The sequence below is a fragment of the Barbus barbus genome, assembly GCF_936440315.1.
Source record: "Barbus barbus genome assembly, chromosome: 25".
NCBI lineage: Eukaryota > Metazoa > Chordata > Actinopteri > Cypriniformes > Cyprinidae > Barbus > Barbus barbus.
In genome coordinates this window covers 27,047,557-27,073,938 of record NC_136753.1, presented here as the reverse complement: position 1 = coordinate 27,073,938, position 26,382 = coordinate 27,047,557, and the positions used below count along the sequence as shown (strand labels likewise).

The 26,382-nt window shown below is 34.6% G+C and overlaps 1 protein-coding gene across 1 annotated transcript; it reads left to right on the top strand.

Annotated features, from left to right (window-relative positions):
- Window positions 1-280: 280 nt before the first annotated feature.
- Window positions 281-26,382, top strand: LOC306844671 (regulating synaptic membrane exocytosis protein 4-like; the record flags this gene model as incomplete). The annotated part of the gene is made up of 6 exons (XM_079376973.1): window positions 281-377; window positions 16,072-16,210; window positions 23,098-23,210; window positions 23,811-23,912; window positions 24,219-24,358; window positions 26,164-26,382. The coding sequence occupies 6 exons, from the start codon at window positions 281-283 to the stop codon at window positions 26,380-26,382; spliced, it is 810 nt and encodes a 269-aa protein (XP_079233099.1).

Sequence of the window (26,382 nt, the reverse complement as noted above, 5' to 3'; positions counted from 1 at the left end):
TCTCTGTCCTCAAGACCTGGACAGAAACAAAACAAAATAAGGACTTTAGAGACACCAAAAACTCTGGACATCACATCTGGACAGGATTTTTGAAGCCAAACCAGGTCCACAAGGACTTACGAGGGTGCTTTGCCATTTGTTTTCCTATCTTGTACCGGGCTGGCGAAGGGGCCGGTGAAAGTTAGCCAAGACGCCGCGTGCCGTACTCCGCGTGAAGAATGCCCAGGCGCGCCTGCCCAAGCCGGCAGACACGGCGCCGGCGCCTACACCGGGCCTTTACATGGAGCGCTCGCAGAGTCGCATCAGCTTGTCTGCATCCTTTGAGGCCCTGGCCATCTACTTCCCCTGCATGAACTCTTTCGATGAGGACGATGGCGGTGAGTGGACGTATATGTGTGTCCGAGGATGTGGGTTTGATGACAAACTATGACACACTGGAAGCTAGAGTAGAAGTAAGGCTTAGGGTTGAGATTGTGGGATGTGGCTTTTTGGGTCAAGATCAGGGCTGGAAGGTTATGGGTTCGAATTCCACAAGACATATGTGAGTTTTCACCAATGTGTCCTCAAACGGATAGATCGAAAACATAACAATGACATTTTTGGATGAATTTGTGCAATGTGATTTGTACAGAAACATACAAGCTGTGTTTCATTTCATAGGCTGCGCCCTCCAGAGGTTGCCACATACAAAGATGAAGGATGTATCATTCAACTGTTATTTATTGTGAGGCTTAAATTATTGTAATTTCTTTCTTACTTTGGATTTTAATGGTTACTTTTCCGAAATGAGGCAGCTTTAATGACATCGGTCGATAAGTGTGACCTGCAGAGGGCGCAGACTTTGAAAAGAGATGCGGCAACAATTTATAGGAAAAAAAAGTAAGCATGAATGTCCATCCCTAACCGTAAGTGGGGTGTAGGCAGATCTTATGAAAACATACAAATTAGCCACCAATTTGCCAAAATTGAAAATAGTTATGAATTGCCATGATTGTCATCAATTGTCATCATTTCCTCACCCTCCTGTCATTTCAAACCTGTATGACTTAAAATAAGCTATTTTTTAAGAATGTTGCAACTCTTTTTCTTTACAAAATCAAAGCCAATAGGACTCACTGGGCACATTGACTTTGATTGTATTGACAAATGACAGTTTGTTTGTGTGAAGAAAGAAAGTCATACAGGTTTGAAATGATATGAAGTTGAGTAAATGATGACGAAAATTGCCATTTTAGATGAACTATCTCTTTAAGCAAGACACTCCAGGGAATATGCAAGTTTGCTTTTATTCAGATATCGTAGATAATAATGGTTATCCTGTGGGCTTGGGACATTATTGCAGCATTTAATTGGTGCAAAATGATGCACAGTTCCTTTCTCAGTCTTGGGGTTTTTGCAAGCCCCCAAACTCTTGGGTGGCATGTGCGTGGTTTGGATGTAAAGTCATGTCATACTGTGCATTTTGATATGCAATAAAGAAAATGGTGAGCTTGCTCACTTGAAATCCATATCTGCAATCTGAAATGGTAAAACAATTAATCTTTATGATGAATACGTGCATATGCACACACAAAATGCTTCCTTCAGCCGGCATTCTAATCAGACAGGCGTTTTTATTAATGAAGGCATTTAATCACAGCGTTGACACTCAAATGCTAATATAGCTGTGATTTTCTCCAGGTACGGCTGTGGCTCATTTCAAACAGCGTCTGATTGCAGGTTAATGTCTGTCTTAAATCCATCAGCAGACATCATGGCGTTAATTTAGCGCTCATTAGAAATATTCCGACTGCTCGGTGCGCTACTTGCTGAGTGTTTTTGAGCTGCAATTTTGCATAATTTCCCAAGTGCATTTAGTCTAGGCATGCTATAAATCGTTCTCTCTGTCCCTATGTGCTCTCTTCCTTTCTTGATCACCCTCGTTTCCTTTTTTCCCGTCCACTCACCCAAAAAAACCTTTTACACAGCCACGTCTATCCGAGACATCCACACACCCACCCACGCTCACACACACCCTCTCTCTACCCTTGGCCTGATTACATACTTCTCTGCAGGAGAGAGACTATTGAGAGGAAAAGATTGTGCCTAGCTGGTGATCATCTTTGTTCAACGTGTGCATCACACACAAACACACACTCAAACGATGCACACTTATAGCACTCTCTGGCTTAGCTCAAAGTAACATGCACTGCTCCTCATACGCATCTTCAATTTTCTGTTTACTCTATATTGCAAATATTTGCATGATCATGCAATATTGCTTGATAATTAAGAATGTGGGCATGCATCAAATTATAAGCTGTACTATGTATGGCCTGTGGTGCTGTGTTGTGCTTGAATTTATGTGCACACAATTGGTTTTTAGACTTATAGGCCTGTCATTTAACTAATCAGCTAACCGCATCTTCTTTTTATGCTGATACATACTTGCATAAATCAACTTAATCAATGCAAATCACACTAATGAATATGCTAATTACTGGAACACAAACAAACACATTGCAAGTGCTTTAGTTTAACACCTATCGCTGACTGTCAGATGACTGCAAATGCATTGGTGATTTAATAGCAAATAATTCTCAAAACAGTAATATATTGTGCAAATTACAATTTGCTTTCTGGGTTTTGCTATTTGGCTAAATATTTGGGATAGTTTGCAGCCATTTAAACCTGTTGTTTATGAACGGGGAAAATGCTGAACAAATGCAGTAATAAATGAACTCGCCAGTGATTTTGTAATAATACCCATTACTCACTGCTCAAACCCCGGGACATTTCTGACCACAAATATAGAAGCGAAATTATCTCGTGAAAAAAATGAACTCCTGCATGATATTAATGCTTTTCGGACGGATCCATTAATCAGAAGAACGAGGGGAGTTAATGATGTCTTTGTCAGTCTATTTCAGAAGAGAAGTGCTGAATGTGAAGGTTCTTTGGTTGTTGTTATATGCACATCTCAAGAAATGCATGGGTGATATTGCAATACATAAACATTATGTTTTCTCAAAAGGCTCATTCTGAAACAGATGTATGAAACTGAAGCTATCCGAGAGGCGACTGCAGCAGTCTGCAGGCTAATAGATCTGTTAAATGAGTCATTAATGACTACAATTCACTTTCTAACAAGACAACTGTGTTCTCATCTTTGTTCAAACATGATCTATCCAGACTAACACAGATATTGTTTTATCTTAGTGAAAGCAAAAATGGGATATGAAATATCTTTTATTTTATATATATATATTTAATTTAGTTAATTTAAAAAGAAAATTAACTATTAAATTTTCTATTAAAACTCTCTAGGCTTTCTCATATTTAAATTTTGTATTATTCTATCCTATTGTAATTCTCTTCAATATTAAAAAAATAATAGCCAACTATTAAATGCAGTTCAATACAAGGCACATAGGTGGCGCTTTTGAGTCAAAAACGGACAAATGGTTACCCTACAGTTTCTGGACTTCATGTTGTCATTTAACAGTATTTCTGCTTTCATTGAGGTCAGAAAAACTTACTGGAAACTTGTTGCATGCCATCTGGTTAGAAAATGGCGTCAAACTTCACTCGTCTTGAAGAAATGATGTAGAAAATCTGCAAAGCAAAAAAAGATTTTTTGCTATATTTTTTGCTATATAATTTTTTTTAATGCACTGAAAAGTTACATCTAAGTCAACTCAATCTAAATACATTCATTTATACCAACATATTACATTTTATGTGTTAAATCAATCAGAATAGCTATGAAATCCAACAATTGCGGGTTATGTTTTACAGTGAGAAAAACACAAAATAAAAGCTAAACAGACACATATTCGGGCTTTTCCAAGATAAATACGAGTGCTGTGTGATCACAGAAATAATTGAGAAACGACTTGATCCGACACATTTATTTTGCATCTAATCTTTTTGATTAGTGTCCTCTCAAGCTTTAACAACCGAGTCAAAGTTTCTTTGCTTTTTCCTTCATTCTGTGTTAAGATTTAATCTAACAGCCACACAAGGAGGTTCAACACCTATATAACACGCTCGCTCCCCATGCAGCCACGTTGACACGAAGGGCCCGAAGCCTTTGCGACACGCATCAGACCCAACTTTGCCTCCCACCGCTTGTCTTGGCGCATTCAGACTTCATCTTTCATATCCTGTTTGCTGTTAGCGCTGTTTGATGCAATGTGTACTAAGAATCCCAAAGCACAACATGTCTCGGCTCCCCCCTCCACTGGTGCAGGAACAAATCTCTGCCGAAGAAAAGCGAACGCTCTGAAGTCTCGAGGCTTATTAACCCTCCTACACTGACAGGTCCTGCATTGATGCTGTTGCTCAAAATAACTCGCAAACAAACACACGCACGGCATCAGTGAGATGTCATATGGCGGCAGGCACACATTCTGTGTTGCATAAGAGCGTAGTGAATCAAGGAGGTCAGGATGATTGATACTCATAGCATCCATCTCCACAGTGCGTCTGTGCGAGTGCATGTGTGTCTGTGTGCATGAGATTTAATGCTGACACTGATTATCAGCATGTGTTTATGACTTCGGCTTTAAAAAGATGCTGAAGGATGACGTGTGATGATATTTTTATTTTAAAATCAGGGTCATGCTTCTGAAGAATATTTGTGCCGCCTTTAACACGTTCACCCTTTTATATAAAAAAATACATTGCACTTAATTAGTAGGCTAATAAAATTTGAAGATATAATGGGAATCAACATAGTGACATATAAAATGTAAATTCACAAAATTATGAGGTATTAATATTTCACATTCAGAGAATATGTCTTGATTTTGTTTTTCAGAAATGGCTGGGTGAATATCGAGATAGTACTTAGAAATGTTAAAAAAAACAGACAACTCAGAGTCTTGATTTCAGTTTTGATTGTAAGTTGATTAAATGATGATGCAGAAAAACAGCAAACTGTGACACATAGGTCAGACACCAACAACTAACACAAAAATAAAAAAAAATTAATTGTTGGTGCCTGAACTTGAAATTTTCTACAGCAAAAATTTAACCAATTATTTGGTATACCATGCAATTAATACAATTAAAATATTTAATCAAGTGACAGCCCTGATGTTTCGTTGAATTTCTTGTTTAAAGAACAAAATATGGCTCATTCAGGAAATCTCTACAAAAGCTTTAGAAACAAAGACATAACCAGTGATAAACTGACTACGAGTTTGCTTCAGATCTTTGTTATAAAACAAAAGAAAATGAGCTAATTTGTTATAAAAACTGTAAAACAAACCAAAAAAAAAAACTAAATGACAGAAAAAACTGTATATGTTTGGGCATTTTGGAAATTACAGTTTACAAATTCACAATTTAACTCAATTTGTGATGTTATTTCAAGCAATGTGTTGCCAAATTTGTGCCTTAAATTTTATATGCTTTTTTTATTTCACATTAAATTAGTTTTAACTTAAAACAAAAACATTAAAACATTATCCAAAAATAAAAAAATATGGACAAAATAGGAATAATAATAAATAAATGTAATTAATTAACACTTTTGCACTATGCATTTTAAGCCAAAACTAAAAATTACACAGCTTGTTACAAGCATTCCAGTTATTTTCTGACTATTTTCCAAAATACTTTTTGAGATCGCAGAGACTTATGATAGAGCTTTTATTATTCATGCAGTAAGCAACAACCTATAGCCAAGCACTAGAAACCACCCTGAACACCTTAGCATCAGGGTGGTTTGTTTGGCAAGGTAAGATTCTTCAGGAAATGTTCTTATATCTTATTTTCCAAAACCTTTTTTTTTTTTTGGCAAACATATCATCACAAGCGGAACTCAAATAGGTCTGGTTATGAAGTCATATCATAAAAGACAATCTGAAGTGGTATCACTCTATCAAATGTTACGTTCTTTTGAAAATGTTATTGTAGAGATTGCATATCTGTTTCCATTGCACAAGTTCAATTATTTAGAAAATGTGAGTGTGATAAGTGTGCGGTGGTGGAGCCGCTGTGTGTCTGTGTACTGATCCTGAATCGATGGCTGCTGAAGTGCTGTTCGATTCCCAGCCATCAGGCGCAGGTGAGAAAGCAATCTGTCGTTTTTTTCCCAAGTGGAGGAGAGAAAAAGTCAGCCAGGGTGAGAAATCTATCACATGATGCCAATGTGAAGACAACAGTCTGTCCAATCAGATGAAATTTCCAGTTTCACACTGATGCATAGTCTGACTCATCATATAATCATCATTCATTGTTCCTGTTAGAAGCATCTCTAAAATATACAATTATTTGTTCTAATTCTGAACGTACATGTTAAAGTTGTTCAGTAACACTTTATATATAATGCTATATCAAATTACTTTTAATGCATTAATTATGCCCTGTAATGCACCTTTGTATGATCTCATGAATATTTGTAACAACGGTTATAACAATACTTAACTATTGTTTTATACACCTTTATACTGCATTAAAACACACTACAAACAACCAATTTCAGATGAATCTCCAAATATTATAATGCATTCTAATTGTGCATTATTATTAATATTATTATTATTATAAGCATTATTATTTATAATGCATTAGGCATTAAAGGTTTCATGTAATGTCTTACCAGATATTTTTTTATAAACAATTAGAAATATTATAAACTGAAATAATTTCAGCATAGAATCAGACGCCATTACAAACATATCTGAAACAAGGTTCTACATATTCTGTAAAAAGTATTTTATTTAAACAAAGATTATTGGAGTGTGTTTTACAAGACAATACTATTTCATACTTCAAAATGTTGTTTAATTCAGTGTGTTACTTGCCGTTCCTCTGTAATTGTTTGTGAATTTTTTTAAACTTTTTTTTTCAGTATAGAAAGAGTATTTAATGCTGACATTTTATCAAGTTTCAATTTCAGTTTTTAATATAAAAAAAAATATTAAATAAAAAAAATAATAATAATTGTAACAGGGTTGACATTTTAAGATTGTACATAAAATGGCTGTTAGAAAATATAAAAGAAATTAGTATAATAATACATTTAGTGAGGTTTATGCGTAAAGGTAAAGTGTGTTATTTCTGCATCACCACTACAAATAAACCTGCAAATGCAGGCCAAATGCTCATATGCTTATTCTCTGAAAACACAATAAATGATGCAATTTCAGGTAAATTTATTGAATTTTAAGGACGTAAAAAGGGCAGACAAAAAGATACTGACCAAGAATTGTGATTTTATCGCAATGTAAAAGTATTTTTTTGTGCCTCAGATTAATGCGCACACAAGCCTGGCAAACGCAGCACTGATTGATCTCTCTTTTCTGTCCCAGCATGACCTCTGGTAGTGTAGTGTGCAGGTGCATTTGGTCTGCACCCTTTGTGTTGGCATATGCAGTCGGAAAGCACAGCGATGCAGTGACGCGCAGGAGCGAGAACAGATGGTTGTGCACAAATGCTCAGATTTACCTGCTGTCATGTCCTTTACTACAGTCTGGAAGTGAAAATAATGTCCTGGACTTTTATTTTGTTCATCAATAATCATTATGGCTGTAAAAAAACAGGTCCAGGCCACATTTCACCCCAAAATAAAAAGTAAAAAAATATGAGAAACAATGAAGCCTACAGACACACACAAAGGTGTAGAAACATTTTCACTTTTTTTGTAATAGAAAGTGTATTAAGAATTTTCTTCTTTTTTTTTGCATTGTGATGTTATTTTCTTCAAATTTTAACTATTATTCTGAATAATACATATAAATTGAATTTCATGACTGTAATACAGTATTTTTAGGCCTAATTTCATTTATGCAGAATATGACCAAATGTAATTTTAAATAAAATATTATGTAATACAAATATAAAACAAAACTTATATTTTATTTTAAGTTTGAAATTAAGTTTGAAATTTCGAAATAGAAAGACGGAAATAGTATTTTCTTGTGAAACATACTTCAATCTTTTTTATTTACAACATCTAATTTTTTTTATTTCTTACAGTGCATTAAGATTTTCTTTGTGCATTGTGACAGTATTTTCTTGACATTTTCTGTATAATAAATATAATTAAAATCTTATTACTGTAAAAATTTATGCAAAATTTAACTAAACATTTTTTTTATATATTGTAAATACAATATAATGTAAAACAAATATAATATAAAAAAAATTATATTTTTTATTTTTAAGTTTGAAATTAAGTTTTTTATTTTTGAAGTATTTTTTTGTAAAAGATACTCCAATAATCTTTTTTTATTTACAACACTGATTTTTTTTTTTTTACAGTGCATTGTCACATTATTTTCTTGACATTTTAACTATTCTGAACAATAAATATAATTAAAATCTTGTTGCTGTAATACAGTATTTTTAGGCTTAATTTTCTTTTTTATGCAAAATGTAACTGAAATGCATTTGGTTTTAATACGCCGCTTGGCAGAAGCATTCAGCAAGCACATCAGTTTAAGTAGCAGTTGACTTGTGTAGTAAATCACAGCATGGTTTGTCTGTTTCATAGCATTTATATAAGCCACTCAGAGCAGATCTGCAGGACAAGACTGTTTGAAGTTTCACACAATGTCGACGCTCACTCGCTCAATTGCTGCCGCCTACACGTTATGACTGAAGTATCTCAAACAGCATCCGGTGGCCCACATTTTGAATGGACACATTGTTCTGAAAGGAAATTTATTCAGAGCTGTGACTTCGCTGTGGTATCGTGGTAAACATGCAGGAAATACGAGGTCGAGTCCGGCTTGTGTGTTACTTTCTGATCTTGTTTACCTCTTGTGTCTACTCTCATATCATTTTTAAAGTATTTTATTGTCATGATTGTTTTATATATTGTTCTGCCAAATAATCAATACTAAAGCAGTGCAACAACTACAAAAAACATTTATTGTGGCCAGTGTTTCCACACATTGTAAACCATACGCTCATGCACATAAATCATAAATTCAACTGAATTGAATAAACTCCAATAGAATTCGATATGTACACAAAACACCCCCAACAAAACACCACTTGACCTTTTTCATCTTATTAAAAAACAAAAACAGGAGTAGTTCACCCCAAAAAAATTTATTTGCTGAAGATTTATTCAACCTCAGGCGATACAAGATGTAGATGAGTTTGTTTCTTTATCAGAACAGATTTGGAGAAATTCAGCATTACATCACTTGCGCACCAATGGATCCTCTGCAGTGAATGGGTGCCGTCAGAATGAGAGTCCAAACAGCTGATAAAAATATCACAATAATCCACACCACTCCAGTCCATCATTTTAACGTCTTGTGAAGCCAAAAGCTGCATGTTTGTAAGAAACAAATCCATCACTAAGACATTTTAAACTTTAAACCATTGCTTTCACAACGAGTCTATAATCTATAAACCGTTTCCTCCAGTGAAAAAGTAAATCTCCTGTTGTCCACCAACATATTTGTTTGGCGCTGTTTTCGCTTGTAAACAGTGCTTCACCTGTGCACATTTCTTTCCTGATTCAGACAAGATGACATTTTCACTGGAGAAGGCAATTTTACGTGAGTCGTATTTTAGCCAGAGGCAAAACGTCTTAATGATGGACTTGTTTCTTACAAACACACAGATTTTTGCTTCACAAGATGTTAACTGATGGACTGGAGTTGTGTGAATTACTTGTGGCTCTCATTCTGACGGCACCCATTCACTGCAGAGGATCCATAATGAATTTACACAAAATTGTCAGTTCACGGTTAATCAAATAAGGAAAATATATAAATTATTTTAATATAGAAATATGAACAACAATGAAAAATAACTCAAATTATAAGGCACAAGACAAATGTTTTAATCTAAAATCTGCTGTGAAAAGACTCTTGTCCCTGGTCTGCAGCTACTGAAGCTCCAGTATGAAAAATCAAACTCATAAAACCCCAGAAATATCTCAGGTATATTAATATAACTCTCCTATATTTGCTTCTGATAAATGACCTTCTGAGGTCATTTTTCCCCCTTGCATCCATTTATAGCTCAGATCAAAGCTCCGTTCTCTGTCTCCTGACTCCTGAAGCTCACTTCTCATATTTAGCCTGTACGCAAAACATCGGAGCTGAATTAGGGCAGTATATGAGTAAATATTTGGCAAGATTTTTGGCTGAGAAAGATGCATCTGTGTATGATCAGATCCTCCACTGTGATTAAACAGATGGGCTCTTATCTAACAACCAGCACATGCTAAATACTTCTGTATTTGGGGCTTATAAAAGGATTTTAACACATTCATATGTGGAGCTGACAGGGAACTGAGCATCAAAAAGCAACCCTTACATCTCTAGGTTATTATAAAATAAAATAACATATTTAGAAGAAATTTTATTTTATTTTGTTTTATAAGTATTTTGAAGAACATTGAGCCTATTCATTAATAATAAAAAAAAAAAAAATATATATATACATATATATGTGTATATATATATATATATATATATATATATATATATAAGTTACTTTATTACTTATTCATTTTAATTAGCCTTTATGTATTGTGATCGCAATGTTATCCCCATTGTCCATAATGTATATTTTCATATTGCTTCCGCAAGTTCTAGTTTTTTTGTCGTAAATTAAATTGTTAACCGTTATATATACATATTCCATACAGGTCCATATATATTTGGACACAGGCAACATTTGTTTTTAGCTACTGACCAAAATATATTCAAGTTACAGTTATATAATGAAAATGGGCTTAAAGTGCACACTCTTGAGGGCATTAATTAAGCAGGTAAAGGGTCTGGAGTTGATTCTAAGTGTGCCATTTGCATTTGGAAGCTGTTGCTGTGAACCCACATCATGCAGTCAAAGGAGCTCTCCATGCAGGTCAAACAGACTATTTTTAGGCTTCAAAAACAAAACAAATCCATCAGAGAGTGAGCAGGAACATTAGGAGTGGCCAAATCAACAGTTTGGTACATTTTGAGAATAAAGAAGAATGCACTGGTGAGCTCTGCAACATAAAAAGGCCTCGACGTCCACAGAGGAAAACAGTGATGGCTGATCGGAGGATCCTCTGCATGGTAAAGAAAAACTCTTTCACATCATCCAGCCAAGAGAAGAACACTCTCCCAGAGGCAGACGTGTCACTGTCAAAGTCTACAATCAAGAGAAGATTCACGAAAGCAAATACAGAGGGTTCACCACAAGGTGCAAACAACACCAGATTAGACTTTGCCTAAAAACAACTAAAAAAGTTCTGTTCTGGTTGTATACAGAGCCAAAATTATGAAAATTGTGAGCTGACAGGGATTTGAGCATCAAACCTAAAACACAAACCTAAAACAGTGCTTTGGTTGGAAAATTGGCAAGAAAGAAAGGTCTGGATATTTACTTCAAAAGCAGAAGCTGTGTTGGGTTTCACATCTGATTAGGGAGCGCAGAGGTTATAGCCTCAAACCAGGCATCTATCAACATCACTGTAGATCAATAGGCCTCTAGTGCTACTGATTTATCAAAGAGTTAATAGGTAATTGAGGCAGGCTGGGGTAATGAGAGGTAATGGCATGATCGATAGCATGGACAAACCAGAAAACTGACATGCTCATTTAGATGACAATCAATGTCTGGCGTAATGATCTTCAGCAAGCTATATTTAAATTGGACCAAATTTAAGAGCATCTTATTTCTGTTAACCTGGGATGTGCACAGTGCATTAGAGACACATCAAATAATGATGCTCTTAAAGAGACTTGTCACACAAAAATTAAAAATATGTTGTTCATTTCTGCTGAAACACAAAAGAAAATGTTCTTGGTCCTTTTTTACAGCTACAGAAAGGATGTAAAAGTAGCCCTTAAATAACACGTATTTTGTCTGTTTTCGAGCTTGAAAGCTCTTCATGGAAAATAACTTATCCTATTGTTAAATAAAGTCAAATAATATAGGTTTAGAACAACATGACAGAAAATTAATTTATGGATGAGCCAATTAATTAAGTGAATGATTCACCTATTTTCATTAAAATTCACATATCACTCTAGGCTTTTATTGAAGATGTAGTCTTAAGTCTTATAATAGGTTTTTCTATAAGCCTCTTTGTTCTTGTAATCAAATTGATAGGAAATAAATTTGGACGCTCTGACAAGTGACAAGCGTAGGTCATAAACCACAAGCAAGATGAGATAGCAACTAAAAGGGCTTGTTAGAAAAGCCTCTTATTTCTTTCTTGTTCGTTGTATATGCATGAATGTCACTTTGATTAATGAGTGTTGGCCAGACTGATAAAATTAGATACTTTATCTGTTGTCAAGGGATCCAGTTGCTGAGACCTACTTGTGTTGCACAATACTTGACAGAACAAAAAACGCTGGTGAGATGTCCAGGGAACAGAAACATCACACTTACACAAGACATAATTAATGTCAAAATGGAGTATTTATAGAGAAAAATCATTTTTGCTCATACTTATTTTGAAAAAACAAAAAAAAAACAACAGCTCATAACCAGTGGTGGACGAAGTAACAAATACTTAAGTAGAATTACCGATATCCTAATAAAATTTTACATTATATAATTCAGGCTATATGCTCAGAATATCTGGGGGCTTATCATACACATGCATCAAAACAATAAATATTAGTATCAATTTATAGGTTACTAATACTTCATCTGTACAAACAAGTGAAAAAAATATATAGTATTTAACATGAGGAAAAACAAAATGTGTGTTACTGTGAATATACTGTGAATACAGACAACGGGCAAAATGTATGTGACCCTGGACCACAAAACCAGTCTTAAGTCGCTTGGATATATTTATAGCAATAGCCAAAAATACATTGCATGGGTCAAAATTATAAATTTTTATTTTATGCCAAAAAAATCATTATATTAAGTAAATATCATGTTCCATGAAGATATTTAATGATTTTCCTACCATAAAAATGTATCAATACTTAATTTTTGATCAGTAATATGCATTGCTAAGAACTTCATTTGGACAACTTTAAAGACGATTTTCTCAGTATTTAGATTTTTTTGCACCTTCAGATTCCAGATTTTCAAATAGTTGTATCTCGGCCAAATATTATCCTATCATAACAAACCATACATCAATGGAAAGATTTTTTATTCAGCTGTTAGATTTTGTAGAAATCTCAATTTTGAAAAATTGACACTTATGACTGGTTTTGTGGTCCAGGGTCACGTATAAAATTTTAAGAAACATACTGCTTTGGCAATGGGGTAGATGCATGAGCATTAAGTATTATATTTTATTTTTACCTGCTTAACCCGTTGAGCACTTCATACCGTAGACTTAAACAGCTCGCCATAGATTTAGTTCACAAACAACTGACATTCATGACTGAAATTAATTTCATATAGGAACATTTGTAACTTATTTTTTGCGCCATCAGTCACGCATGTACTCAAGCTCCGAAGAGCTCCTGTTTTTGGGGTTGTAGCTAGAAGGGATATGGCTACAATCAGAAAAAACAAAAATACATAAAATGTTCTACCTATTTGTGTTTTATTAGCGTCTACACCTACCCCAACCCTAAACCTACCCCTTACAATAATGTAAAAACAGTAATTATTGTTGTACAGTGTGACCAAAATGTTGCTATATTGATGTGTGCATGCCCAGTAGCCACAGATGTATCCCTTCCAGCTTTAACCTGTTTTTTTGCTTATTTTGCTTATTTTGACTTGTGAATTCACTGAATTGTTTGCTGGCAACTCGCTCTGACTGAATCATTTGAATCAGTGAATTGTTGACTCGAGAACGGCTGCATTCCGCTCAGTCCAGTTCGCGAATAAATCATTCTGTGCGATTTAACAGGTTCACTGAAAAAAAATCGGCTCGTTCATGAATCAGGCACTGATATACTTAAGTATACACCTTTTTCTACAACATGGAAGTAAGCCTATGGGCGAGACTTCCGGTTCATTAGCCACTAGGTAAATAACGAGAAGAATATCAACGTGCAGTAAACGGCAAAACTGTTTTTTACAGCTAAAAATAGCTGGACGCGGATGAGACTGGAAGCTAGACCCATAAAATTCACAAATGGCCGCACCCATTTTTACGGCAAGAAAGAGGTGGATAGTAACGTAGTAAAAATACTTAAGTTACCTTAGCCTACATCACTGCTCATAACTCACTTGAAACCACCAAACAACTCCCAAGAAACCACACAGCAGCATGTCAACAACCAATCAGAACATGCCAACACTCTGGAGACCACTCAAAGACACATGTAAAAATCAAGTTTGACTGGGATTTGGCTGTTGGGTTTTTTTTGTTTTGTGTTGTTTTTGTGAAAAGGTGAAATCACTTTTTCAGGCATGTTCGCCGAACATAAAAAGGCTAAAGAGAGAGATGCAGTGAGGCACACTGCTCTTGTCTCCCATAGCAACCCTGGCATTTCTAGTGCATTTCCTGAAACATGATGTTCCGTTTTAGAAGGTTAGCATGGGCCGAGCGCACCAGAAACGTAGGAACAGACAAAAGAGGACTGTATTTTTAGGAATGGCCTAACTAGGTCATGTGCTTCACGGCCAGGAGAAAGCTGTGAAAATGGCTGCTTTCCCATCACGGCAGAGCTTTGGACGCTTTTGGATAAAAGCGTCTGCCAAATGACTAAATGCAGAGAGAGTGTGCTTTTCATGTGGATCAAACGCATTTCAGTGGATAACATGCAGTTTTCAGAAATGACAAAAAAGAAATTATGTGTATCAGTCTCAGTTGCTGTTGCATTTAAAAAAAAAAAAACTGAATTTGAAATTAAAATATGTATTAATTAGTCATTGAAAATAAAAATAGTTTGATGCTCAATGAAAAATAAAAATGTTTTCTCCAATGAAGATTTAAAATTAACACAAAATCAAAGGTGACTTAATATATTAAAAATATTATTAATAATTTTAATTAAAAAAACAAAACAAAACATACTATAATTCCAAACGTTGTAAATAAGATTTTATTTTATTATTTTAATTTTATTCAGCAAGGACACAATAAATTGATCAAAAGTGATATTTATGATGTTATAAAATATTTCTATTTCAAATAAATGCTGTTTTTTTTAACTTTCTATCAATCAAAATTTTAAAAAATTTTATCACCGTTTCCACAAAAATTGATAGTAATAAGAAATGTTTCTTGAGCAGCAAATCAGCATATTTGACCCTGAAGACTGGAGTAATGATGCTGGAAATTCAGCTTTGCATCACAGGAATAAATTACATTTTAAAATATATTCCAACAGTTATTTTAAATTGCAATAATATTCCATTATATTATTGATTTTTACTGTATTTTTATTATCAAATAAGGGCAGCCTTGGTGAGCATAGAGACTTGTCTCAAAAACATTTTAAAAAATCTTATCAAACATTTGAATGTTAGTAAATATATATATTTTCCTCTCAGAAAGAAAGTATAATGGGTTGTGAACTTTGTTTTATGTCGATTTATATAAAGTGCATGCAAAAAATGAGTAGCAAACCATTATGAGATGAGCTATGAAATGACTCTGAAACTCATTCTCTGAATAGAAATATAGTCATGAGGTCATGGGCTAGTAAAGCGATCAGTCTGCGGCTGATCCCCTTCACCTTTACTAGGAAAAGTCCAGGCTTTGTGAATCTGTTCTCTAAGCCTTCCGAGTTCAATAAGGCACCACTACATACTTGAATTATACAAGAAGATTATATTTTTCAAAGGATTTATTTTTAATACAACCAGCACTGTATTAAACAGTGCTGGTTGTAACGTTATCACAACATGTTTTAGTCAGTCTGATATGGAGAGGATTTGATATAACTTGCTTTTTCCAGTGCCTTTGCCGCTCAGACAGAAATACAAGAATAACATGGACATTTCACAATAGCCCGTCCCACACAGTTTGTGCTACAGACATGAATGAAATCTTAAATTATGTGGCTTATGAAGGCATGTGTGATCATGAAACACAATTTTTACACACTGGACAATAAACATTCCCACAAAATTAAACTGAAGGAGGGACTAAAATCAGAGACTTGGTTCCAATAAGAACCACCTAGCAAACATCATATATGAATTAAATATTGGTTTGGTGAACTTAGCTATCTTTTTTTGTTTCAGACCCAGAGGGCCGCAGGTTAAAGGGCATTCAGAGGAGTACAGAGACAGGGTTGGCCGTAGAGATGCCCAGCCGTACGGTCCGGCAGGCGAGCCACGAGTCCATCGAGGACAGCATGAACAGCTATGGCTCAGAGGGAAAGTGAGTATTATAAATAAATACTTTTCAAAATACTACATTTCTTTTGAAGGAATAGTTCACCCAAAAATAAATAAAAAATGGCCAGAAATTACTCATCCTCAGGTGATCCAAGATGTAGATGAGATTGTTTCTTCACTGGAACAGATTTGTAGAAATTTATGCTCATCAATGGATCCTCTGCAGTGAATGGGTGCCGTCAGAATGAGAATCCAGACAGTTGATAAAAACATCACAATAAGTAATCCACACCACTCCAGTTCATCAGTTTACATCTTGTGAAGCCAAAAGCTGCGTGTGTGTAAGAAACTAATCTATCATTAAGACACAATCATCACTTTTGGCTTCTGAGTCCATAATCCATAATAACGCTTCCTCTAGTGGAAAAAGTCCATCTCCTGTTGTCGTCTCACATCAAAATCCATATATTTCTCTCCTGATTCTGATAAGATGACTTTTTCACTGGAAAAAAGCAATATGATGGATATGAAGTGATGGTTTGAAGTTAAAAGCATCTTAATAATGGATTTGCTTCTTACAAACACACAGCTTTTCACATCATGAGAATGAATTGATGGACTGGAGTGGTTTGGATTACTTGTGGATTATTGTGATGTTTTTAACAGCTGTTTTAACGGCACCCATTCACTAATATTATAAAAAATAACCATTATCATAACGATGACTCACTTTAAATGGACAACAATCAATCCTGGCTGCTTCCTCTCAAACCGTAGAAGCCTGACAAATATAGAATCTGTTATTTCGTTTGTTATCAGTTTGATCGGGTGATACATTTGACGGGATAAAAATAGAAAAGAGTGTTGCATTACATTGTGGAAAAGTGCAGGTGAGATGAGAAAAGAGCTTTCTTTCTTTCTTTCTTTCTTTCTTGCTTGCTTGCTTTCTTTCTTTCTTTCCTATGAAAGCTACAAACAAGAAGATATATTTTTTCTATCTTTTGACAGCCTTAGTAATTTTATTTAAAAATCATAGTTTCAGGTTTACCAGTTTAACAAAGCAAAATTAAAATCTGGACTCTATTTAAATACCCTTGGTTGTGAATCAGTCTGTTATACAGGAATCCCGGGTCTCACATTCCCATTTTATTGGTTTGGGATACATAGCATGTGTTATTGCATTACATTTCTCTAGAAACAGGGATGCTCATCCAGTAACTCTCAGGAGATTGTGCTTATATCTTATATCAAGCAATAAATAAAAAGTGTTTGAGGTATTCCCATAAGTTACATAACCAACCATATAAACCCCTCTTCTCAGTAATAAACCTTTTCTCTGCTGGCTCCATTTCTGAATGAAATCCAGAGTTCAGACCTTCTGTGTTGATGTACTGTAAACTCATTTCAGATCTGGACTCTGTCTGGAGTGTCACATCAAAGCTACAGGTTTTGAGTTTTGCGTGATGTAGTCTTATTTTAGCTCTGTGGAGGACAAAAGCTGTTTAGCTTTAATTCCAATGTGCCAGAAAGTTTTGCACAAGTTTGGATACATAAATGGAGAAGATATTCACTGGTTTGGGCTTGTTTGAACCAGGGCTATTATTGTTATCTAAAAGTTAAACCACAAAAAAAATTACCGTTCACTGAAAATAACATTTAATAAATATAAAATAATTTTATTTCAGCTAGTTGCCAAGTTGCACAATATTTTAATTAAAGTAAAATTTTAATAATGCTCTTTATCATTGAACAAACTAATTTATATGATGATTTATCAACTATTAGACACACTATGGCCCAAAACAATTTGGACATGCATGAATATATTGCATTAGATAATAAAATATCAAAGCAAGTGGCATTTATTTTAAAGAAAGATTGCATAAGTGCACTTTTCATACAAAACATGATAATATGAACAATATATATTTGGTTCAAAATGTATCGGGACACTTTGCAGTTGCCAAAAGCTAAAATAGAAACCTTAAGCGAGGATGCAAGATGATAGAAACTTCATGAAGATTAAATTCATGAAGATTTTTCAGACAAATCCATTAAAATAAGAACCACTCATTAATGACAAAAACTTCTACGCTTGCAGTTCACTTCAAAACAATATGTTCGGTTACATAATTATAACGATATGTTATGCTCGACCGTGGTCTATTCTGCATAATTTCCCCCTCAAACTCTTTGTCCAATACCCAGCGCTCCATTAGAAATTCACAAACAGACATAAAATCCCTGCAAACCTTACGTAATGTAGTTGGTTGCTCTTCCTGTGCAGCTCCATCATGGGAGTAAAATCCAGCCCAATTCAGCGGGATTACTGCGCAGTTTATGGAGCATGGGGATTAGACTTTTGGCTGCCACTGCTGAGGATATTTTACCATATTACATTGCATCTTATGCATCTCATGAATACATAGAGTAAAACATATTTTACATAAACACTCACTGTCAGTCTGGGCTTTGATAAACAACTGTGATGGAAAGTCACAGAGCAAGGCTGATGTGATGCAGTGGCTTTTTTATTATTACTCAGTATCTAGTGTTTATTTTATCTGTTTCCATTAGATATTGTTTGTAAATTGCCTTTGGGCTTTTTGCCTTTAAATACTTCAAATGTTATAAAATCAAACAACTGTATAAAAAGTTATAAAACAATTTTAAAACATTTACAAATAATAAAACTTTAGTCGTTACAAGGAGCATTATTAAAACATTAAAAAAATAGGACTAAACATTATATAAAAAGTTATAAAATATTATGAAGTGTATACTCAAAAATATTGGGGTTTAAAACTTGCAAAAATCATTATTTAAACATAAAAAGTAAAAAATACTAAAACAGAGCATAATTTTTTGCAGTTGTCTCTTACACAACCTTACATTTAAATTCAATTCATAGTCAATTGACTCCAAAAGACATTGCAAATCTTAAAAAGATCAATACATTTTCTAAAGTAAGCAGCTGTTGTACAGATATAGAAGCATCTTTACAGTGGTTTTATAGGTGCTGTTGCTTCATTAAAACAGAAATAGTATGAATCTACATTAAAGACTGATGCACTTTCTCTGATACTCTTACAAAGATCTGTATCTCTTGCATCTCTGACCTCCATAGCTCCCACTTTTGTCAGTAAAAATGTTTTATTTGGGGACCAAGAAGTGCGAAAGAGGTCACATTAGTGACATTTATGTAATGGACCTGTCAAAATGCCCTAGAAAGCGGAAAGCAGCAATCTAATGCCCTAATTATAACTCCAAAAGCAAAACTGCTCATGGTGCATAGATCAAAAATATAATCATATTAGATGTCTTGAATAAAATCATTTTTGATGCATTTTTTTTTAAAACAGTCAGAAAAATTGTAGTGATGCAAATATGAGTATAAAAGTAAATGCCCTTGAGTTCACACAGGTGTCCTAGCAAAAAATAACCACGGGTTTGACATTTGACATCCAAAAAGTGTCCAAATACTTAATTATAAACAGTATATCTGCTGATTTTTTTTTTTTTTTAATTTAAAACCTAACACACTTCTTTTTGTGAAATGATTTGCATGAAACCACTGTCATTCTTTAAAATCAATGATATTTCATATACAATGAAATTCATACATTTTCAAGTGTCCATATACTTTTTGGGGCCTCTGTAGAAAATTAAGATGTTGAGACCGATATTCAATAAATTCTCAAATAGCTAGGATAACACTGTCTGCACTCTATTTCAGATGTATAAACATTTCCCACACACCTTTCACTTTTTTACAGAAAACAATAACTCTTGTACTTGCATGCAAGAACGGAGCATCTGTTTAAAATGTTTGCATGCAATGAATACCAGAGCGCCAGAAGAACGGCAGGGAGACAGTGATATATAAAGCAATTGAGAGCAGTGCACAGAGACGCCATGATTAACACATAACACAGACAAATGTTTATTCGAGTGACATCAAGAATGTGGCATGTAATATGTGGAGCGGTGATAGGTGTATTTGTCACTCTCCGAAGCGTTTGTAGTAATGCGTGTGTGTTTACTGCTGACGCCAGTGCATGCAGGGGCCAGTGACTAATAATGACTCTCCGGTTTGCCAGATAGAATGATGAAATGTCACATGCAAGAGAGGAAGAGGGTGAAAGGAATAGTTTGTCCAAAAATGAATGTTCTGTCATCATCTGCTCACCCTCAAACCTAAACCCAACCATCTTTCTTCTGTGGAACACAAACAGAGATGTTTTGAAGAAACTTCACGCAGCTTGTGACGACATCTGTCAAATTTTGGTCCAAATAATGAAAAAAAAACCTCTTAAAAGTAGTCTGACTTGTGTGCCTTATTCCTAGTCTTCTGAAGCCATATGATATAACTTTGTGAGATGAACAGATGGTCAGAAAGTTGTTTTCAAAATCAGTTTGCTTGGCTGCCATCTTTCAGCAAGTACAGCTCCTGACTACTTGAATAGGAAAATCAGAACTTATGTCAAGATTTTGTTTCAGTAACAAATTGTTCAAAGTCAGCAATAAATTCTGACAACATTGGTATCACACATTGTTTTTTTTTACTTCAAATTGTGCTTAAAAAAAAAAAATATATATATATATATATGTTATTTAAAATTTTTATTTTAAGTTTTTACAATTAGCCTTCATTTGTCTCATTTTCCAGTAAATAAACTATCGTTTGGGGTTGGTAAGAAGTTTGAATGTTTTTGAACATCTCAAGGCTTAATTTATATTTATTATTAATTAGTATTGTTAATATTATTATGAAGTATTATTACAATTTAAAATAACTTTTTTCTATTTTAATGCACAATATACTTTTTTCAGGATTACTATGAAAATATGATATTTATACATATGATATTTATTTGAAATATAAATCTTTTTTAACATTATAAATGACTTTACTGTCATTTTTTTCAGCCTTGCTGAATAAAAGTAGTAGACCGTAGTGTATATATTGACAGTAGTGTATATCTAGAAATATTCAAAACAAGTTATATTTACTAAAGATGCAACATAATATTAAGTCTTCTTTTCAACATTGTTATTCAAATCATGTGAAAAAAATACATTCTCTGAAAACAAGTCTTATGCAGTTATGCAGTTTTGCGAATTAAGTGAAATGATTTGTTCAGATTTTAACTGTTGTATAGACCATTTTTCTGATTCTAATGTGGTTATATGGACTGTGTGACGATTCTCCGTTTGTGTTCCAAAAGGATTTGGAGCCACATCTTGGGAGTAAATGATGACTGTTCCTTGAAGAACAGAGAGACGAGCAGATAGAGACACTAGGCGAGAGACTAAATGATGAACTAGATATTGACGTGGGACAAAGAGACAGGATGGAGTGAAAAATGAGCAAAAGAACGAGGAGGCGATGAAAATGGTATCTCTTGGGATGCCCAGTCTGAGTATTAGGCATCAGGATTGTCTGGACCCTCCCAAAAGCATTTCAAAAATAGACCTGTGCAGAGATGGCAAGCGAAAGAGACAGAGCCGGAATGGGTGGAGGGGCACTGGAGAGAATCGAGGTCAAACCGCAGAAAGAAAATTAATTATGAATCCGTCCACATTAGTGTGGAGGATTATTGAGAACAAACACACAGGAATGGGAATGGAGAAAGGAGGGAGAGACGGTTTGAAAGGAGGACTGAAGGAGAACAAGAGAGCGACAGTCATGTAGAGCGTCAAGGGTAGCTTTTTAAAATAAATAAATATTGATAAGAAGAAATGTGTAATTTTTGTGCAGAAACTCAAAACTAATGACTATTTTCGAACAGGTTTCCTGAACACTCACCTTATCTGCCATTGGTCGGTTAAAACAGATAGTGAATGTTAAAACACCTTATGGTGGGGTGGTTACGTTTGCTTAAACAAGAACCCCTTTGACCTCTTTGGTCCCCTTTTTTTGCTTGCAAATGGAAAACACTTTTTTCATCACCATCTGTTTCTGTATCTAAAATGGATCTCTTGTTACAAAAAAAATTAGACCTAATTAATCTCATCCGAGCACAAGTGGTTGCCTTCTGTTTCCTGAAAAAAGTGAAAAATCTATGATAAGCAATGGGATTATTCGCCTATGTAGATAAAAAAAAAAATATATATATATGTATAAAAAGAAAAATAAGAGGTTGATAATGGAGCATTGCTTTGTAAGTGAGACAAGCAGGTACATGGCTATTTTACTTTCATTATAATAGAATAAATTAGGAATATTAAGAGCTTGTTGGTTTAGTTTAAGGCTTAGAATTCTTTATTGAAGATGTTTTAGTGGAGGAAATTAATCTGATAAATAATTCCAGAAGGCTGATGAAAAAGTGGACAGTCACTGTTGTGCTATTAGATGAAGGCCAGAGCTCCTATTTCAAGAGGTCGTGAGGGTGAGCATGACACGGAGCATACGGCTCATCTCCTGGAAATACATACAGTACACTGAAGTGATGAATTTTTGGCCGCATACATCTCAAATCTGCCGAAAGGAGCAGGAAAGCAGTGTGATTACATGCATGTGCGCTGGCTTTGCTCCAGCAGAGCACTCGGCTCAAAGCTGAGCTTCACTATCAGGCTTAAAGGCTGTCTATTCTCATTACATTAAAGAGAAGTGCCTTCCGCCCATCGATCCCGTCCCATCACAGAGCCATGCCGTTATCACTTCAGCCATTGCAGAATGAAGGAAATCGTCATACATGCTCATCTAATGTCAAGCTTCAAAGCCATCGCAAGCAACACACACATGCTTAATTCAGGCTGTCAGCACTCAAAACAATGACATATATGTCTACACAAAACATTCTCAACATTTTTTTAATACAGCACTGCATGTTCCATCCAGCAGACAACATGCAGCACTCAATATATTGTATGAATAAAATGAATGCAAACTTCCACAGTAACACTGCGCTGTTTTCTTCCCTTTAGTCTGAACTACAGTGGAATGTGTTTGGCATCAGATGCCCAGTTTAGTGACTTTCTGGACGGGATGGGACCTGCTCAGTTTGTGGGCAGACAGACACTTGCTACAACTTCAATGGGTGAGTGCACTTATACATCACATGTTAGTGTAGCACAAGTGAACAGGCTATAATTTGTCCTTTTCTGTTATGCAAATAAAGATTAGCCAATTACAAATACACATTAAATGACACGTTAAATGATAATGAAAATTATGCATCTTTTTAGATATGTATATGTAAGTCCTTGACATAAAGAATACAAAACAAATCATGTATAAAAGAAAAAAATATTGAAAATGCTGAAAAACATCATCACTTGAATCATCAGTTTATAATCAATAAAATAACATTAAATAAGACTGCAGAGAAAACGGCCTCATTAGGTAATGTATTAACAAAACAATGAACAATTGTTACAGTATTTATTAATATTTGTTAACGTCGGTTAATAAAAATACAACTATTCATTTTTAGGTTATGTTAGCTCAGGTCCATTAAATATTAACAGATGCAACATTTGATTTCAATAATGTATTAGTAAATATATTATTATTAGTTAACTAATGTAGTTATCTAATGTTGACAAAGATCAACACAATGCTATTAAAAAAGGAAGAAATAATGTCACTCACCCACGTGTCACTTGACGCACGTTAACGTGTGTATTAATGTCTGCAGGAGATGTTGAGATCGGTCTGATGGACAGGAACGGACAGCTGGAGGTGGAGATCATTCAGGCTCGAGGACTCATCATGAAGCCTGGATCTAAGGGCCCTCCAGGTGATTCTTCATCACACAGAGGGTTGAGCCTGATACAGCGATTAGATTCATTTAGCCAGAGCACAAAACTGACTGCAAATGTTTAAAGATTGGTTCTCAAATACCACAGTTTCTCTTAGATTATTCTCCTCTTCTTATCTGAGCATTCATTAGCCAAAAGCGAGCATGTGCGTTTTGAAAAAAGAGAGAAAATTGAAAAGAGCCGTCTAAATCAGTGGCACTTCAAAGTGCTTTTCAATATCTTGTGGATTTCAAGAATGCCGTTTGAATTATTGTATTTTTTTTTGTTTCCTTTTTCCCTTTCAGCGGCCTACATTAAAGTCTACCTTCTGGAAAACAGCAACTGCATTGCCAAAAAGAAGACGAAGTCCGTCCGGAAATCATTAGATCCCCTTTACAATCAAGTCCTGGTTTTTTCAGAGAGCCCACAGGGAAAGGTTGTACAGGTAAACTCGATTTTTACCTTCTGTGAAGAAAATGAGGGTTACTTGTGCAAAACTCCACCAGAGGATGCATTAGAGGGATGCACTTAAATTTTATTGTTCACCAAGCAAAAAATTTCCAAGTGCTTAAGTATTTAGCATTAGGGGTTGTATGAGCAATAGAAATAGTGTTGCTTGCCTTATAAATCTGCATCGAACCAGCAAACTAACCCTAGAATACTTGAATTTCTTAATGCATTTAAAATTAAGGTGTCAAGCACTTCAGATGCATCTGTCTGGTTGGTTATTTAAATGACAAAGAAAATAGGCTCTAATTTACAGCAAAGTTTACCCACGTCTTTTCCAATTTGGTCTCATTTCTCTGTAGGTGACGTGATGTCAGTGAATGATCATTTCTTATGCATTCCTTCCATCATTTAGTTCCACTGCAGAGAGAACTGGTGAAGACACAGCATTGCAGTGAATGCTTTATTTTTAGCAACGCTGAAGGAATAGGGGGAAACATTTCATATCTCTCTGAATTAGACATTTTTCTAAGGACAACATTTATGAAAGCCTGTCACAACAAACATTAAAGGTTAGAACAGACTGCAGGATGTTCAGGATCATCGGGTGGCGGGAAAAACATCATTTGCATGTGTTTATTCACTGATGTACGGCGTCCTCCATCCAAACATCCGTCATTATTATGTAATGAATCTCAGGGAACTTTCAGATTGATCTAGGCTAAGTTATTCTTCAAAATTTTCACACGTTCATTATCATATTTGGAAATTCAAATGATTCAGTTTGCGCTGCAAGATGGATGAATCACACAAAATCTGTCAAGAATGTACACGTCATATTACGTCAAAAAACAAACAAAAAAAAGGAGAGAAAAATAGTTTTGCCTAAAGAAATGTAGCTTATTTTTAGGACGTTTTGTATTGTAACATTATTTTATTTAAAGTACATTTTCCCCCAGTTCTCATAACTGTAATACAAAAAATACAGAATTTCTTTTACTTTAATTAAGAAACAATATGATGTATTATTTAAATTGTAAATTAATTATGCACCTTGAAAGAATTTGTTGTGCTGGATTTGAAGCTTTTTCAAAAATGTTCATGAAAAAAAAAAAACCTACTAAACATTCTCCCTTAATGCTCCTAAAATGAGATTGATTTTTTCTGCAAAATATAATTTATTTATGTTTTGGAGTGATCTGGACATGAGATTCACCCAGACTAATGAAACTGAAATAATAATTATAAACAAATATATTGTATAATAATATACTGAATTACAGTAAATTAAAAATGGAGAATTATGAATTTATTAATTATGAGGATAACAACAGCATTATGAATTATGATGAATTCAACATTTTGAATCAGGAATGTATTAATTACTAGGATTATATGCATTTCAAATTGTGTGATTCACCCAGATGAATGGAATTAACAAAAAAAAACTTATGCTAAATTCAAAATTGAGAATTATGAATTAAGGAATTTACGAGAAATATATACATTTCAAATTGTGACATTTTATCCAGCAAAAAATCATTATGAACTATGATCAATTTAAAATGGACAATTTTGAATTCATGGATTAGGAGGATTATATCAAATTCTTAAAATCTATCATTTATATATATTTCAAATTCCATTCTGAGATTCACCCAGAATAATGGAATTAACTAAAAATAACTAAAATTGAGAATTCCGAAATGAACTAAGGGTTATATACACATTTAAAATGTAAAATATTATAGTCAAAAGTACTTTTCATTGTTCCTTATGATAACATCCATTTCTCATGAACAGATCATCGTTTGGGGAAACTACGGCCGGATGGATCGTAAATGCTTCATGGGCGTGGCCCGCATCCTATTGGAGGAGCTGGATTTGACAAATATGGTGATTGGCTGGTACAAGCTTTTCCCCACCTCCTCTATGGTGGACCCCACGATGGCGCCGCTGATCCGCCACTCTTCACAACTCTCTCTGGAGAGCACCGTGGGGCCGTGCTGCGAACGCTCATAA